Source organism: Squalius cephalus, assembly GCF_949319135.1.
Source record: "Squalius cephalus genome assembly, chromosome: 16".
NCBI classification, from domain to species: domain Eukaryota; kingdom Metazoa; phylum Chordata; class Actinopteri; order Cypriniformes; family Leuciscidae; genus Squalius; species Squalius cephalus.
In genome coordinates, this window is record NC_137137.1 from 6,719,080 (window position 1) to 6,738,883 (window position 19,804).

Here is a 19,804-nt window from a genome sequence, read left to right on the forward strand (position 1 = left end):
CTGTTGTATCTGCTTGTGTGGACAGGCTGTTCAGACATGTTAGCATTACTGGCTGCGATCTGCAGGTTGGGTTTACATGCGCCCCTGCTCGCCCGGGTCTGTGTGGTGTGGACGGCTTCACGCTGATGGTCTTGCTGTTGGCAGGACGCATTTCAGCTTATTGGGAACAGCAGGGTCCTCCTCACAGGCTGCTTACAGGGTCCCGTCCCTCTGAGATTGAGCTGAGCCGGAGAGAGAGCAGTCTTGACCTTGTTGTGAGGAGTTTACTAAAAGACTAGAGGTTTTTTTTTAGGTTAGTTCTCAGGAGAGATGGGTGACAGCTTCCTGTGGAGACGTCTCAAGTATAGTTAAATTTTTATATTTTTGGGCTTGGATTTGCTTTATTGGACAGATGGAGATGATGGTATGTTATTTTATTAATTTGAAGAGGGGGATCAGACTTGAACCTGTGTCAGCAGCACGAGAACCAAGGCTCAACATATCTGGAACATGTGTTTTAGGAGCTTTTCAATGTATTTAGGCAGAAACCCAGGTATATGAATCTTTAAATGACCCTCATGTCATTCTAAACCTGTTATTTTCTTTTGTAGAAATGTATTGTTTTGCAGAATATCCTAATCGCTCTTTTCAATGCAGTGCAGTACTGCAGTGATGCAATTTTGTAGGCCAACCTTTAAGTTCGCTTCACCCTGGTTCCCTCGACAAAAACCCAATTGTATTTTTCCATTGGTTTTTGGGATTATTACTGAAAATAAGCTCTGTGATAAAAAAAAATGTTCATGATTCTTACATCAGGGTAATCTTGACAAATCAGCACAACTTTATGAATTTTGAAGCCTAAATACAATCGTCTGAAGGAAAAGCTTAACATAGGCTATAAATGAACTGCACCATGGTCATATGCCTTAAACGTCACCACCATTAAGCTAAACCACTCTTTATTTAAAAAAAAATTCCTGAAAGTTTGAGTTAGAATACTTTGCAAGAGTGCAGGTATATATACAACAAGCCTGTAAAAGCGAACTAGCGAGTTATTAGAAGAGTTTCCTGTTTGTGTGATGACGTTTAATGTCCCCAACAACCTCTGTAGTCCCATTTAGCCACTTTATAGCCACTTTATTTAGCCATAACTAGGTGGTATTACTGATGTTTTTTACGGTCATTGAACCAAAAACCCCTTCAAAAAACCTACAGACTTCAGGAAGATAGAAGATTTAGAAACTGGAAGTGCTAAAGTGCTAATTTTCATGATTGGCCCGCAAAAATACATCATACTTGCAGCACTCTGTAAGGATGGGTCCTGTCCAGCAATGACTTTATAAATGTCAAAATAGTGACCTATGTGAATAAATTCCTCAAGATAACTCCTCTGAAGCCAAACAATAGCCGAATATGACCAAATTGAAATGTACATTTTTATTGGCTGAAAACCTTCCTCACCTCCGCAGCTCTCAGATCGTATTCGTGTGAGTTCAGATATGCTTTGACGTCGGTGAAGATCATCCTAATGCTAATTTCTTGTCGCTGACATCATAACAACATGTTCAATTTAGAACAACATGAGGGTGTATTTTCATATTTGTGGCAAACTGCTATTTTAATAATGTTAACGTGTTCACAAATGTGTTTTTGTTCATTAACTTGGTCGGACAAACTAGATTAAGAGAAAATGCTCGTAATTGTTGTTTATTTTAACATTTGCAAAGCCTTTGCGGGGCCTGTCTTTGATTTATGAAGCGAGCAGCTCTGTAATTTTCCTTTTCACTATAAAACTGTCCATCATTTTCCAGAACAAGAAGGTGAGTGCTAGGTAAAAGCAGCTTGAACTGCCTTCAAATGATGCAGCATCTTTAGCTCCCTCGCTATCTGTCTTTCACATCACCGTCTTATGAACAATATCTCCACTAGCCACCCACAGAAAGCAGCTCAGTGCAAGAGGAGAGGAGAAGAGCTGTCTTAGCTTATCAGCGTCAGGCCCTTTATTTACTTTATCTCTGTGGATTAGTTTTATTTGCTGCATAGCGCACTATCCGAGTGCTTGTGGAGAGCCCGACAAATGCACATGTCCACACTAATTGTACGCTTCTGTAGTAGTCTGAGGGCTGATATCCGCAGGCAGAATCCTCCAATTAGAGCCGCACGCTAACGGGGACGGCTTAGAACAAGGCGAAGTGTGTGTTTGAAAGGAAAAGCTAAAGGGAAGTGCAGAAAATGAAAACATAAACGTATGTGTGTATTGCACATCAACCATTTTGTCCTTAGGAGGACACTTAATATTCAACAATATTATCGATTTGACTGAACTGACACTATTGGATGAGAACTGAACTGAGCTGGACGATGACGTCACTGTTTTCTGCAGAGCTGCTTTATAGATGAAATGAACTAATTTAATAATTGATGGTCTTTACAACGGAACTGAATCAACACTGAACTGACTTTAGCTGAATAATGACACTATTTTCTTCTTAGAGCTGCTGTGCAGCCGAAATGAACTCTTTCCGCATCATTAAATCATTTCCCTGTTATCACTGTAAAGCTGCTTTGAAATATGTATTGTATAAAGCACTATATAAATAAAGGTGACTTTTGGCATCAGAGTGATGTCATTCATGATCTGTGCTGTGATTGGCCAGCCCTGGTTCTTTTAAAGGAACATTATCACCAGATAAAGCATTGATAACTTGAATTAATTAACAAATTAATAACAAATTATACAACTACTATGAGTATATCAATTTATCCAACCTTACCGTTGACATATAGTACACTCACATTAAGCAGTTTATATAGCAAACCTCAAATGCTCGATTTGTTATATTGTCGAAAAATTGGATATATACTTTACCTGCGTACATTATACTCGCATAATGCAGTATATTATATATGCGTGATTGTTTACATTGTCACATCACATTAATTTCTGTGAAGCTGCGTTGAAACTGTGTGTATTGTGAAAAGCGCTATACAAATAGACTTGACTTGACTTGACTTGACTTGACTTGACTTGACTTGACTTGACTTGACTTGACTTGACTTGAGTAGAATCAGGTGTAGATTAGGATATTGTTTGGTCCAAACAGATTTCTTATTTAATTAAAGCCGACTATTTAAAGAAGCTTTAACCGGACCTACTGTCAAAGTCGCCGCGGTTTAACCTTGTGTCGTCATGGTTTAGTTGAGGTTGGGTTGTACTGTGGCCGTTTCCAGTTAATCATCAATATTGATGAGCATGTCTGTCTGGTCATTGGAACAAACACACCCTTGAGCTGTGTGTGTGTGTGTGTGTGTGTGAATTTGTCAGGCTGGTTTTTTATATGTCAAAAAGAAAGATATACAGACCCTGGTGTCATTCACAGTGTGTTTATGGACATCGGCTTACATAGATCTGTGAGTTAACATGGATTCAGTCCTCATATGTAATAATTCTTAAAAACAAAGAAATGATGCTTTCGCCCACGTGAGCTGTGGAAATGACAGGCCCATCCTTCATACTCACTCTCCTGCCGTATGTGGTAGACCCTCATTTTGACGCAGTGACGTATCGGGTCGTACCAAATAATGGGGTGTTCACTGGGTGTTCACAGGTATTTCTGTGTAGATACTATATAGCTGGGGAGGGGGTCTTCATTTGTTAATTTTGAACTAATATTCATTTTCATAATGTCATTTTAAGGAATATTCTGGGTTATTTACAATGTAACAGTGAAGTGTGTTATGTGGCGCAGATCTGTTTGGGGTCGGTTAGATTTTTTTAACGTTTTTTAAAGAAGACATTAAAAACGGTAATATTATGAAATATTATTACCACAATTTAAAATAATTGTTTTGTGTTTTAATAAAATATACTTTATTCCTGTGATGGTAAAACTGAATTGTCAGCATCATTACTCCAGTCTTCAGTGTCACATGATCTTTCAGAAATCATTCTAATATGCTGATTTGGTCCTCAAGAAAAATGTATTATTATTATGTATTTTCTGTTCGCTGTTATTGGCCCAAACTGGACTGGCAGGGATGCTTAAATAAATATCAGTATTTTGTGGTGCCACATATAGTGAAAATGGCACACTTCACCTTTAAACTGTACAGATAGAATCTGTGGCATGCTGTTGATTAAAGAAGATTACATAAAGTACAGTAATTGACTTCTCCCTCAGTTTTTACAAATCAGTGAAAGAAAAAAACATTTTTGAGATGGGGGGGAGGAACTGCTAATTATGTGTGTCCAAACTAAAGTAATTGCCACAGATACTGTCATGCTTACAGTAAGTTGTACTTGACCAGGAATATTCCTTTACTATTATGTGTGCATCCATGTAATTATGAAATAATTAGTTCATTTAGGACCAATTTGTGTATAGGACACTCAACCCTACATGTCACGCTGCACAGCATACTGAAATTAGTGACGCCTGACTGGTGATTTAATGGTGGTTTCTTTCTCTTTTCCATGCAGAGCTCAGGAATGGAGGAGACGGTTTGGGAGCAGTACACTGTGACTCTACAGCGGGTATGCAACTCTTTTACATGAACCAACTCAAACTAACCCACACCCTAGCTCACCCACGTAGTAGAAGAGCGGCTCGGCAGTGAACAACAAATTTCATGTTTGTGACCAAAGAGGCCACATGCTGCACAAATAGATGATGGCCCTCTTAACAAACAGACCAGAGCGAGCCTAACTGCTCCGCCAGCCCCTCTAACATATAACAATACCTGAGATGCCCTCAAGCCCAAGATCCAAACTCACCAAACTCAATGTGCTGGATCCAGGACAATATTAGCTTTAGGATTATGATTATATCTGACTATTTTGTAACATTATAAATGTCTCAATGCCACTTTTGAGTATTAATTTATTTAAAACAAAAAATCATACTGACCCCAAACTTTTGAACAAAAGTGTATATATAATCATTAATTAAAACAACAACACAAAAACGAACGAATGAACTAAACGAAAAAACTATTGAGTATTACATGCACATTCTTTTCCCTCTATTCTGTTATTGAAATACTTGAGGCTCACTCTTGTTATTTATTGCAATTCATTTTAGTAAATTAACAGTGTGATCAGTTTCTTGTTACCTTCATAATTATATCCATATGGACACGTATATGTATAAATGAACAGTAGATATCCCAAATAAGGTGTTTGTGTGAGACATAATTGTCATATACATGTAAACATGGACATTGTCACTAACAGCTTATCAGCATCAAAACAATTTGTGCTTGTGTTCTCCTTTTAGAAGTGCTTCAGCCTGTCAGATGAAGTTACCCCTCCCCCTCTCTCTTCCCATCTTGCCTTTCCTTCCTCCCATTCCTCTTTCCTCCAACATCATGCACAACAGGATGCGCATCTTTTATCTCCCGCGTGACAGATCGCAAGGGTTCACACACTATCCAAACACACACTGACACTATCACCACCATCACATATCAGACTCATCCTGGGAAAACATCTCAGCTCTTTGACATGTCAGATCCCTGGGTTCAGATAAGAATTGTCTCGTCTTATCGCTGCAACATAAAAGGGAAGATATAAGCTTTTGGAAGTTTTAAAAAAACAGGATACTTAGAATGAGGACAAGTTTATATGGCGTATCATGATCTATAAGGGCTTGACAGTGCGAGCGATTTACCCGCATTTGCGACTAAAAAGTGATGTGTGCAAAATGTATTTAGGAGCACATGTGTGAATTAAAAAAAAAAGTTCAGGAATCGCAATACAGCCTAATGTGATTTATTAAATAAGATGATTAAACTGCATGTTTCAAAGTAGCAATGCGGCGCCGTTGCACGTTCTACAGCTCCCAATCAGTGAATACTGCACATTTATGCTAATAGAATGCTTATGATGAACTGTTGATGAATTACAGTGTTTACTTTATGGTGTTCATGTAATATGCTGTAGATGGCTTAAAGAGTGCATATTTTATCTCCTGCATCTTTTTTGAATGAGCAGCCGGCAATAGTAAAGCATAGACATTTCAAAATAAGTCCCATTGCATTTTGTTTTACAATTAAAACAGCCACATTGTGGCAGTTTGTGACATTTTGCATACGTTTTTTCCCTGGTTATTACTGATAATTTCCTGGTTACTATTATGAACTGTATCCTGCAATTAATTCAACTTAAATTAAGCTATTTTTTGTGGCACAATAATCTGTTTACTTATAATAAGTATTATTATATAGATCCTTTTATCTATATCTATATCTATATCTATATCTATATGTATATGTATGTGTGTGTGTATATATATATGTATATGTATGTATGTGTGTGTGTGTGTGTATATATATATATATATATATATATATATATATATATATATATATATATACATATACACACACACAGTTTGACGTATTACATAATTACTAAATACAGTTTGAAGCAGAAATATTTAAAAAATATTAATAGAATTAAAATAGAATATTAATCTTATTATTATTCTAATAAAATAAATAATTTTCCTTATAAATGTCTCCTTGTATCCCTTTAAGGAATAATGTGTTATTTGTTCAGTTGTGCCCCTAAAGTTTTTTTAATGTGCCCTGTCTATTTCGTTATTTCAGTATATATTTATTCATGCCAGCGGTAATATTATATAAGCTTTTGGTTACCGCCTTCCCCTAGAGTCAGTGTCAGTCTGTGCCATTACTTCACACTCTAAAATCTCGGTTTCACTCATTGCTGTCAGGTTTTATCTCCAGCTTTAATTGGGCCTGAATATATTTGGAGCAGATTGCCAGATCAAGCCAGCGATACCCACTCATTAGACTCTATTTATTCAGCGTTCCTCTGAGGCAGGTACAGCAGGTTGTTATTTGGCTAAGCAATGAGGTGGAACCATGTCTCCATTAGTTTTAGCGTACAATGGCTTTCTGCAAAACCGCACTGTGGTGGCACGCAGTCAACGTTTATGAGAGATTTATTTTAAGAGCGCACGGACGTGATTGTGTAACACCGCTGGCCGTTTGCATGCTTCTAAGAAGCAATATTAAACAGTACTGCCTTGGGCAGGCTAGCTGTGATGTATGACTATGGAAATGCGTTAGTGCTGCTTTCACACTGAAAGTGATTTCTCTCTCTTTCTTTTGCAGGACTCTAAAATGGGCTTTGGAATTGCTGTGTCCGGCGGCCGGGACAATCCAAACGTGGAGAGCGGAGAGACGTCCATCATCGTGTCGGACGTGCTGCCAGGAGGACCAGCCGATGGACTGCTCTTGTACGCTTCACTCGCCTTACTAATGCATACGTGTTGAGCGTATTGGTAAACCATTATTTTACACCAGCATAGGCCGGTTAATAAGTATCGAGTTTTCACATAGAGCTTTTTAAAATGACATGAAATTAAAATTGACTCTGCTTACTGCCCTAATAAATGTCCTTGTTGTTATTGTGCATGTTATATTAGTGCATGGTAATCCAAAGAGGAAAAAGGGTTGTTTTTCATAATCGTTTATCAATGTAATAACTTTATACATTTCAACAAACAGCTTATTTTCTGTTGATGTACTCAAGGCTGAGTAAAATGATATTAACCAATAATATCATAACCTACCTGTCACATTCCAGTCAAATACTGATGCATACAATTATGGCCTACATTATTTCACAGAATATTCACTTGGAAATACATCATGTATCATATTATAGAAGTTAAATTCATTGCCTATACCATATTTTGTCTTAAATGAGTGTTAAGTATTCCCATATGACTTTCTTTATTGAAATAGAAATGGTTTAAACATGATAATAAACATAAAACCCAATAATATTGTTAAATAGAATGTCTGTATAATGTTTTAGACTTGACATTTGTTTTGTTTTGCTTGTGGACAGTGAGAACGACCGTGTGATACTGGTCAACACCATCGCCATGGATAATGTGCCTCATTCTTTTGCTGTGCAGTCACTTCGGAAATGTGGGAAAGTGGCCAAAATAGTGAGTATTTGTCAAGTTGACCTTTATGAGAGGCCTACTAAAACAAGTTACTTTGGTTATTATTACTCTGGTTACAAAATCTTTTTTTTTTTACCCCCCACATTTTAAAAATGTTTGCCATTTTTGACAATTTTAGATTTCAATTTTGCAGTTTTGCCCCAAGCGCTGGTTAAGTTCTTGTTTTAAAACAAAAACACATGCAGCATTCAAATGAATGTACTGCAATCGATCCCTGCTTAAAGTAATTATCATATAGTAAGATAAATCTCTTATGTCCTTTTGATAACAGTGGGCTGATTGTATAAAGTCTAATTTTATTCAATGGCTCCCCACAGACTGTAAAGAGGCCTCGCAAGGTGTCTGTCCTCAAGCGCCCCCCGTCCCCGAGCGTAGATAGCCGTGATTACAACATATCCAGCTATTATCCCGAGGACAACCGCAGTGTTCACAGTGACCCAGACTCTGATTACCCTCGGGGAAATGGCGGCCTGGGCTACCCCCGCGACAGAGAGCATGACCGCAGCCTCGACAAGAGCCGGATAGACTACCTGGATCCGGATTACCGCAGCCAGGACTACGACTCTCGGCGGGAACGAAGTAGAGGCAGGAGCACAGAGAGATCGCCCAGCTCTGACAGCGGCTACCGCAGGGACGGCAGTCGGGGCCGGACACTGGAGCGTGGATCCAGCCCGGAGCCTCGCTATCATAAGCAGCAAAGTAGAGGCCGCGGTGGAGGAAGCCCTGCTGGAAGCTACGGGAGGGACCAGGGCTATGACACGCGGAGGTATGACACCCGTTCGGATGACAAGATGATTAGGAGTCACAGCAGGGACCGGCTGCAGGATCACTCACCTTCACCCAGCAAAGAGCGGGACAGAGGAAAAGACCTTTATAACTATGAGCCCCTGGAGCCACCCATCAATGTGATGCTGGTGAAAAACAGGCCCAATGAAGGTAAGAACCTCGGGTTTAGCTTGTCACTCATCGCATATTTTGAATATAATAGTTAGGAGTTAGGTGACTGAAATGATTAAAAACGGTTTATTTTGAAATTGAAATCTTTTGTAACATTACAAATGTCTTTTACTGTAACTTTTGATCAATTTAATGCATCCTTGCTGAATAAAAGTATTAATTTCTAAATTTCATCTTACTGACAGCAAACTTTAACGTAGCTTTTTTTGTAGTTTATTAAAGGTGGGGTAAGCCGTTTTTGAAATATGCTGTTGGCAAATTTTGATTTTTGAAATCAACCCAAACAAACACACCCCTTATTCATTGCTTCTTCATGGGCATTATTAAAGGAAATATTCAATGTGAATCAATGTTTACAGTAAACATTGCAATACATTTACTGCAAGTTCATATTTTCTCATGCAAATGACCTTTGTGACTACTGTTTGTGGCAACTTTCTGGAAAGCAGTTCAAGAGTGCAATATTTTTTTTTTAGATTTAAAATGTAAGGATGCATAATTAATTTAATTAAATTAATAGTATGGCCTCACAATATGACCGTTTTTTAGCTGCATTTTTAAAATACAAAAAAGCTTCATAAATATACTACCGTTCCAAAGTTTGGGGTCAGCACAATTTAAACAACAACAGAAAAAAAAACTTAATTCAGCAACGACACATTCAAATGATCAAAAGTGACAGTAAAGAAATTTGTAATGTTACAAAATGCTGTTCTTTTGAACTTTCTATTTATTTACCAAAGAGTCCTGAATAAAATAATCATGGTTTCCACAAAAATATGAAACAACACATCTTTTTTCAACATATTTAATAATTAGAAATATTTCTTGAGCTGCAAATCAGCATATTAGAATGATTTCTGAAGGATCATGTGACACTTAAGACTGGAGTAATGATGCTGAAAATTCTGATTTTATATCACATTTGATATCACTGATTTTATATCACAGCCTTAGTGAGCATAAGAGACTTCTTTAAAAAAATCGTACCAACCCCAATCAAACGGTAGTGTATATAGTCTTCATGTTGCTCTGTAAGGTCCAGTATAGTTTGTGAGACCCCATCCTTCAATAACAGCCTCTTTCCAAAACTGCATTATATTGTGACATGTTCACTAAATAATAAACACTTAATGTGCCGCACAACCGTAACAGCATATTTTCATAGTTCATCAATCATTTTTATCTCAATAGTGTAAAATATGTCATATGACCCCTTTACAGGTGCAGAGCCTTTATTCCTGCAGTAGAGATCAGGTCAGATGCTGCGGCAATAACACACAACATAAAAAGACCATCTGAGCTTCACACATGTGAACAGGGCAGCTGGCTCTCTCTCTGTCCTGTTGTAATTCTCCCATTTCTTTATTTCCCTCTCATTCTGTTTTCTTTAGACCTCCATACATCCATCCTAAATCCGTTTGTCCTCAGTAGATTTTGATGATATTTTAATCTGATTTATTTATGATGGCCCTGTCAGGAGATTTCAGAGGAGATACATTCTTGTGACTTCACATAAAGCGGTCCGTCTCTTCCGATTTCCTCACCAGCTGCTCATAACCCTCAGCTCAGAAGGGCAAAGCGGGGAGCGCTGTTTATTACCAGATTATGCCTTGGGTTGGGAAACAGGAAACGTTTTTCTTTACAACAATATTTGAACCAAAAAATGTTCTTGAGCGTTCAGAGCTCTGATTCTGCCTGTCAGATCAATATTCCATATTTTCCATAGTTTCAATTTGATTGACAGCTGGAGGGATTGCTGAGTACTAAAAGGGTCAAGGTCATCATGGTTGTTAGGTTCATGTTAGCGTTGCTGAATAGAATCAATGTTTCATTGTGTTTCGTTGTAGAGTACGGCCTCCGGCTGGGCAGCCAGATCTTCATCAAAGAGATGACCGGCACTGGATTGGCTGCCAGAGATGGAAATCTCCAGGAGGGCGACATCATTCTCAAGGTTCCTATAAGACTCTTCACACAGCAGCCATATTCACACATGAAATCTATAAAATTGCTTTAAATAGCTTTCTGTGTTTAATATGTCGTTGATATTGTTAACTAGAACTAAATATATTAAAAATCAAGTTATTAAAATATAAATATTAGATGAAAACTTAGATGTTAACTTAAAAAAAAAAACTTAAATGAAAATTAGAAATGTTGTTGTGACAACTGAGATAAAGTGTTTTAGTTGAAGTACTAAATTAGTAAAACAAACTGAAATAAATTAAAGCTATTTTGAAATATTAAAAAAGACTAATAAAAATGACAAAAGCATATAACAAAAAACTAGCAATGTAAAAATAAAAGCTAAATTTTATTTAAATACTATAATAGTATATACAGTAAATAAATAATACTAAAAAACTCTGCACATGGTTGCTGATGGCTAATATAATGTTGAAATTCATGATTTCACACGATTTAAAGACAATGACATACAATTTATGAAATTAACCTTTTTTTATTATTTTACAGTACATATTTAACTTCATTTTACTTCATATTTACATATCAAATTAACTGTAAAATAATAATATGATATAAAATAATATATTTTAAATTTAATCTAGTATTTTACATTAATATTATTAGTAAATGCAGTGACAGTATCAAGGGAGATAATCAATAATTATGATTTATGATTTTATCATGGAAAATATCTGCCTATTTATCAACCTTGTCAATATATGAATATATAATTGGGGTGACTGTTCGCACACCTCCACCAAAATGCCATTCAAAACTCAAGCCCTTTGACATTAGACTCATGTCGTGAGTCTAATGTTATAACATTAGCGTTATAAAAGCTTGAACCATTAATGTTACATCTTTTGTTTTTTCCAGATCAACGGAACGGTGACTGAGAACCTCTCTCTGAGTGACGCCGGCAAGCTGATTGAGAAATCACGGGGCAAGCTGCAACTGGTGGTCCAAAGAGATCAGCGTCAGGTCCTGGTGCGCATCCCTGCCCTGGCAGACAGCGACTCGGAGCCTGACGGTTAGTTTCATCTATCATGCAGCGTTTGTCCGTAGACTAGTCTCCATTACAGCGCTTCCTGAGCCGTGGTGCTCACCTTCTGGCTGTTTGCTCTCTAACACACTTTAATTAAAAGCAGATAGCATGAATTGGCTCTGATAAATCAGATTAGTAATATCATGTACACATTCGCCAGGCGCTGAGGCTGTAATAAATTACAGTTAATTATGCAAATCACTATTAATAGACTTGAAATGAGTGTCGAAGCACAAAACCAATTTGTCACCGTCTGTGTCGGAGCATGGTTATCATCCACTGGCACAATTTCAACTATATGTATGGTCCTCTACAGAGGTGATACCGTTAATGCATTCGGACATGGGTTATAAAACTTCCTCTGGCTGTATAGTTAAAGATTGATAGTACAGTACATTTAACAGGAACACATAGTCATTTAGAAATTACAAGACTGTATTGTTTTTAGCAAAGAGCTGAGATTTACTGACTCCATTTATACCTGCTATTAACATCCGTCTCGGATTATCTGACCACTAGTGGACCGCATCAGAGACTGTATAAGGAGACAACCCATTTGTAGAAAAATTAATGGGAGGAATCGCAACACTCAATATGGCAGCTGTGTTAAAGGAAGTCCCGCATTTATGATAAAAGATCCAAGGGCACCACATTTTTTTATTCCAGAAAGCACTTACAAATAGTTTTGTTGTTGTTGTTTTTTGCATGATTTTTGAATTTAAATTATTATTATTTTTTTTTACTTTTAAAACATTGAGTGGTAGCTTTTAAAGAAAATGTACATCAGATCGAAAAGTAGAAGCCATAACATATAATTTATTATAATTCAAATACTGTATAAATTGATTAGAATTAATAAAAAATTCAAGAAACTGTTTATTTTATAATTATATTGTTTATTATATTTATTTTTATGATTTAAATATATATATATACACACACACATATACACATACATATACTTTTTTTTTTTGTGCATGGACATAAATGGATGTTAATAGCAGGTACCGGTATCTTAACCTTTCTATCAGATACATAGGCATCATTGTTTGCACTTAAACACAATGAATATTTTAACACCAGAAAGATGCGCTTACCTGAGAAAAAGCAAACAGCTTACAACAGAAATGCTATTTTTGTGTTCTCTTTTTACAGATAATACAGATATGTCATACTTTTAGCTGATGGACCGCTGAGACACAACATAAAGTCTGGTTGCCTTTAATCTTTAATCATGACTGTGCCTCAACAAACCTGTAAAACTTTCACACTGTGCTCTTATGTTTAATGCTAACCTCCTTTTTTTAAAACCTTCTTTAACAATAAATAAGTCTGCTCAATGTTATGTCTGTGTGGTGGTGACTTATTTATCATAAAGGGGAAGCCGTGTCTGGAAGGATGCTATTTCATACTCTTCAGCTGTTATTAGGGTGGGACAGCTGGATATCATATGGCTTTTACAGATCTACCGTCCTCAAGGTATTAAATGCAGGTGGAAGTAAATTCCGCTTGTCGAGTGGGGCAGGGCAGAACAGCTAAATGCATTTCCATTTCATGTTTGCATTCGTCGGCATTCATGAGTCACTGTATGCATTGTATATGCTGCTCCGTGCCGGTTGGAGAAGTTAAATTGAGATGTGATTTACACCCTGCCATAAAAATGCAGCATGTACTGTTCATTGCCTCTTACGCACCATTGTGCACTACTTTTCATTTTGACTAGATGATGTGACAGCCGGCTTTCAGCTATTTCCTCATTTTTATCGTTCATTGTATTCAAAAAGCTGTGACTTTGTAGCGTAGCATGCTTGAACACGTTGAACCGTGACGCTCAAAGCTTACTGTCGTAAATCAGCACTGTCCCCTGTGTCTTTATCTTCAATTAGTTTTGTATGCAATTGGATGTCACCCCTGCATGTGTTTCATTGTTCTATGTAAATTCAGGTATTTGTGTTTAAAGACAACATGATGGCAATGGAATTCACAATGCGTTTGACTTCCATAATGCAGCATATTTCTATGTAAAACAGTATATTCAATGGGAAATTAATGTCAGGTGAGACTTGACTGTGTGCTGTGGGATTTGAATTAATTGTTATGAAGGAGGAGGAAGGTATTACATTTAAAAAAAAAAAAAAAAAAAAAAAAGTTTGGTTATGAAAATATTTTTTTTCTTTTAAGGACATGTGTTACAAAAGTAAATAGTTACTAGTTTTAATATGTTGTCTTTTAACACACTATGAACAGTGGAAGTGCCATTTGTTTATTCTCAGTCACTAGTAGGTCGAGGCGATATAGGGAATATCCATAATATATATCACTACTATTTTACAGGTGAAATACGATTGTCATGTTAGAAATATTTTTATAATGTTTTTAATGTTTTATTATCATTTATTTAAAAAAATATATATAATCAATATATTTTTATATTATTTTATACTATTAAATATAGTATACATATTATAGATACTACTAAATGTTAGTATTATGTATATAAAATATAATTATATCTAGAAATGTTAGTTCTTAATGTTAGTTAAAATGAATCTTTGTTGATTTTAATTAATAAAAACTAATTCTATGTTAGCTCAGGTCCATTAAATACGATTAACATATACAACTTTTGATTTCAATAATGTATTAGTAAATATTGAAATATTGCTATTTTTTTTTTTTGTTGTTGTTATTTTTATATATATATGTTTAGTTTTCCCCTCAGAATATTGCAATATCAAATATGGTCAATGCAATATCGCCCAAGGCCCTAGGGTCTAGCTAGCCTTTGCATGTGTGTATGTGTGTTTGCTCTCTTTCATTCTCTCTGTTGGTCTGCATGTGTTGTCACAGTAGCGCTGCGGACTAAATCCAGTCCTGGCCGTGCTGTTTTGGGTTGTAGTCAGGGGGAGTGTACCGCAGCTGTCCCTGCTCTGTGGTTTGTCCTCCCCCTCGTAAGAGACAGACTGTAATTTCATCCCCACCCAACAGATGGAAACACGCCTGGAAAACACCAGCTCCCTGATCCTCCCTGATGTTCTCCTGAATCTGTGTTTACATGCAGACTAATAATCCGCAAATAATCTGACCGATAGCCCATTCCAATCCCTCAAGTACAGAACAGATAGGGAAAAAAATTCAGCTTGATCTGAATAAATTAAGATATTGGGATCCTGCTTTTGACTTCCCATTTAAATAAATTTAGCAACATGAGAAGAAAGCTTTTTTTTGGGGATAATTTTAGATATGTTATAAAAGCAAAAAAGCTAGATACACACTGAGGTGATATGCTGAATCGACTTTCTTCTTTAATCATCTGACAGAACTCGAAAGCTTCTTGTTCTTAAGATAACGTGACACTTAATGCCGCACTTGAACGGCATGCTCAGAAATTGAGTTCAGAACAAGTGTAACATGCATGTAAACGTTTTAATTGTGATGCAGATTTGAGGGAACATATGAACAGCACATTTGGAATCTGTTGGCGGATTGAATTTAATTTGGATCAAGGACAATTTGTGCATGTAAACATAGAGGATAAAAGTCACTCGATTAATTTCACAAAAAAAGTAACGAAAAGTATTTGAACACTTTCTAGTTGTCAATTGTTAGTTGTCCAGAGTGAGTGTGTGTGTGTGTGTGTGTGTATATACATTTTGAGTAGGGAGAGTGTGAATTTTTTTTATATATATATTTTTTAAATATTATTAATATATTATTTTTAAAAATAAATCACTTTTCCTCCTTTTTTGTGTTTTGGTGGTTTTAAATATTTAAAACCCCTTAAACATTGTTTATTTTCATGTTTAAATGAAATTTTGAATCCCAGATTTCATTTTTGTTTGAGACTTTTGGACCCCACTGTAGTATCAAGCATCTGTATCACTTGCCGATTTCTGCCCTTCCTGAGTAAAAAATGTACGCAATTTTTTTGAATACTGTATCTACAGCCAGTGCTGGGATCATATTTGTGTCTGTTTACTCAGCTAGCTCTAAGCATTATCCCGCTGAGCTCTGAAGCAGGTGGGCGGCAGTGTCCTTTTGCTCTGTTATGGATGGAGTGTGTTGTAGATTTGCAGGACAGGCGTACCGTACGCCCACCAGCGGCGCTCAGAAGAGCGAGAGGAGTTCTGTTAATGCACTGGACATGCACTTAGATCACCAGCAGACCACACAGTAACTCTTTTCTTTTTCCCCGGCCGTCACTACTTCTGTCCTGCTTTCTCTTTTAGGGCGATGCTTCACTTTCCTTGCTCTGCGTCTTTGGTGGTTTTACTTGTTCTCAAATAATTCTTAACTTCCCTGGAAAATGTAGAGCTCTAAAATGAGAAATTATAGGAATAGTTCACCCTCATGTCGATATAAAAGACTTTCTTTCTTTTGTGTCGCAAAATTTTTCATATTTTGAAGAATATTTGGTCAGATATTTTCTATACAACAACTGTGACAATGATACAATAATGAGTCAGACCAATACTTAAATTGTTATTTAATGATAATCTGTTAATTGACTAATTGAACTAGTATTATACTGCACGATTCATTCACGAATCGGACTGATCAAGGTTGTTTTACTGACTCTGTGATTTGGTTGCAACAACGATTAGTTAACTACTCAAAAATGAATCAGTAAAGACTTCTTCAAAGTCTTCAAAATCTCTTTTAACTGAAGAAAGTCATTCATACAGGTTTAGAATGACATGAGGTTGAGTAAATTATGTTATTTATCTATTTTTTTTGGGGGGGGGTGAACTGTTTCTTCTAACTATCAAAGTATCTTTAATGAACGCAAGCACTAGCTGCTTCTGCACACATCTCTGCTCTCCAAGGCAGTTGCTGTAGATGTCACTTCCTGTCTGTCCTTTTTCTCTACCTTTCTCAGGGTGTTCAGTTCCTAAAGATTAATCACACCTGTCCAACACACTTTCTGCCTCTGTATAACACTGCTATTAGTCTCTTCATGAAAGCTTCATAAAATTCTGGACATTTGAGTCATGTTGGCATTGTAAATCACCATGATTTGGGTCAAAAAGGCTTGGATATCCTGTGGTCAAAATCACAGAATACTGTATATAAACAGAAATGATTGTTATAACGGGGCAGATCTTGGCAGATTAACACCAAGTCGACAGTAACATGGTGGTTCGTTCTCTGTGGTTGTGGGTCCATTTAATTCTGTCTCTTCTGGGCCTCGTCTCTTTCCTGTCCAGAACTAAAAGAAGGAAAGTCCTTCGCTTCTCATTGTAGACTTTTGTTTCTTTCAGATATTTCTGAGATGGAGTCTTACCATTCCTACTCACCTCAAGATGACCAAAGGTCACGTCAATCTGACCTTTCCTCACACTCTTCTAATGACGCAGCGCGAGAGAATGCCAGGTGCGCACCGCTTTAAGATCAGCTCTAGATATTTTCAACACACATTAGGGATGGATAATACAGTAGCTCTAAAAGGTATTTGGACATTTAAAGGGATAGTTCACCAAAACTAGAAAATTGGCTAACACAAAGATGTTTTGTAAAATGTCTCCTGTGTTTTTTATCCATGCAATGAAAGTCAAGTCACCTTTATTCATGTAGCACTTCATACAATACAGAGCTTCAAAATAATAAACTGGACGATAATGATGATCAATTCTGCTGCAAAGCAGATCAAAAAAGGCAATAGTGTCATTAAGCAGTCCAATGTTGTTTGGAAACCAGCATTTTCCAAATTAATAATTGCATTTACTGCAATTATATAAGTGTGAGTGTCACTTGGTGGCGATTTTTGATGTTGAGCCTCGATTTTTATGATAACAACCTAGATATGGCTTTGATTTAATAGCAATTTTAGAGTTTTAGAGTCCAAATAATTTTTAAAAATTGTATTTTGTATGAAATGTTTAGTGCAGTACATTTACTTTACAGTAAACTTAAACTTCTGTAACTTTTTTTACCCTTTAATTTTTTGATGTGCTTTTGATTTTCTTCTTTACAAAAGAGACCAACCAGAGGTCTGTATTCCAAAGCGTTCATGAATTACAACCATTTAAGTCTGAATAATGCGTGTTTACGCCTATTCTCAAAAAAAAAAAAACAAAGCATCAAACTAAGTGGCTTTTTTTTTTTTAAAGACAGTGCAAATTTACCTTTCAGTCAGAATATTTCACAAAGAGTAATTTGTTAGCTCAAGACATTCAGCAGCAATTGTCTAATGTTAGTGGAATATGCATATTTTCAGTCAGAAACTGTCAGATCAAAACGGCAATTTATCTGTTGTTGTTATTTTTAGGGAGGACCCTCAGAGCAGACTCGCAAAGCCCGCTGTAACATCCTCTCCCTACAAAACTCCAGAGGAGCCGCTTCCAGTCCAGGAGGAGAGAGCAGAACCTCAAGAAGAAGAGCCACCACCACGTAGGAACATGATTCTTTCTATATCCCTCATAGTTTGATTGTAGAAAAAGACCTAAACTTTTGGTTTATAGATGAATTATGGTTTGATACCCTCTGGCAGAGGATTACTGTAGCAATACTTGTCAATTGTCAAATGAGAGTATAATTGGCTTTGCTGACCAAATAAAACCAGACAAATGGTTGTCAGAAACGTACTAACTGCAGCATTACATACAGTAGGTTCAATGTTTTGACCCTCACGGATGTTAGTGATTCAAAAATCAGCAAATCTCCTACAAAAGAAAACATCTGTCATTACTTCTGACATTTACCTCTGTACTAAATTTGTCACTAAAATTGTCACTAGTATGCAAAGAAACCTGCTACACAATTGCATTGTCATAAGAACATTATTTATTTATTTCATAAATGCATGGTTCGTTCAAAAGTTTGAGGTCAGTAAGATTTTTTTAATGTTTTTGGGAGAAGTCTCTTATCCTCACCAAGACTGCATTTATAGCACCATAGTGTATTTATGATTTAAATTCTCAGGTCTGTCTGCTTGCAGTTGTTTCAGAATTAAACTGATGCTAAATAATTTTTTATTCAATGTGCAGCAGCTTTAAAGACAACACCCAAGATCCTGCTGAGACCGAGCCCAGAGGACGAGGCCATTTATGGGTGAGTGGATGCTGTGAATAACCCGCAGGTTCAACCCTCCTCACGCATGATCTTATTCACTGAACTAAGATCTTATTCACTAGCTATAAACCTGAGGACTCACTGAGGGCTGAGTTTAGATCTGTAGATAGGGCTGGAGTTCAGTCACCACACACTCATCTTACACACACACACACACATTAGTAGGGCTGCTCGATTACGGCAAAAATCATAATCACAATTATTTTGGTCATAATTTATCTATTTACTGGAAATAAGGTTGCTGTGATATCTAAATTTTACCAGTGCAATTTCACAATTCTTGATACAAATTTTTCTCTACACATTCTATTTTCTCCCAAAAGTTTATATTTACTTAAAGTCTCTGTAAAGGCAATTCTAAAAAAAAATGCTAAACACATTATAAATGTTAGAAATGTATTTCTAAACCATATTACAAAGACTGTGAACTGTGAAGTACTGAATTGTGGAGTTAGACCGTTGAACAGTTTTTCACCGTTGCTGTGTTCCGGATTTTGAGAGCAGAGATGACTGCTAATTTTTTCAAGATTTTGATCGCTTATTTTATTTACTTAGCTGCTTTTTTTATCATTCAAATTTGGCTGGGTGGCTAACAACACATTATTCTGTGGTGTGACAAACTCAGAACACATACTTAATTTTGACTTTACAGGGACTTTAAGACATAACCGACTGGGTTTTGCCCAGCATTGACATATTTTTGCATGTATTTGACCATTTAGCCATTTAGGAACGGAATGAGGCATAATAATTGTTTTATTTCAGTTATCTTATTTTCATAATC

General features: G+C 36.5%; 1 protein-coding gene across 3 annotated transcripts in view; it reads left to right on the plus strand.

Annotated features, from left to right (window-relative positions):
- Window positions 1-19,804, plus strand: part of tjp2b (tight junction protein 2b (zona occludens 2)) — an 86,206-nt gene that overhangs the window by 48,305 nt on the left and 18,097 nt on the right. For all 3 annotated transcript variants that reach the window (XM_079895951.1, XM_079895952.1, XM_079895953.1), the window contains 9 exons: window positions 4,460-4,513; window positions 7,117-7,241; window positions 7,859-7,961; window positions 8,297-8,915; window positions 10,787-10,890; window positions 11,781-11,934; window positions 17,211-17,322; window positions 18,218-18,339; window positions 18,936-18,999. In XM_079895951.1, the coding sequence (XP_079752077.1) occupies window positions 4,460-4,513; window positions 7,117-7,241; window positions 7,859-7,961; window positions 8,297-8,915; window positions 10,787-10,890; window positions 11,781-11,934; window positions 17,211-17,322; window positions 18,218-18,339; window positions 18,936-18,999 (1,457 nt within the window). The remainder of the gene's footprint in view (window positions 1-4,459; window positions 4,514-7,116; window positions 7,242-7,858; window positions 7,962-8,296; window positions 8,916-10,786; window positions 10,891-11,780; window positions 11,935-17,210; window positions 17,323-18,217; window positions 18,340-18,935; window positions 19,000-19,804) is intronic.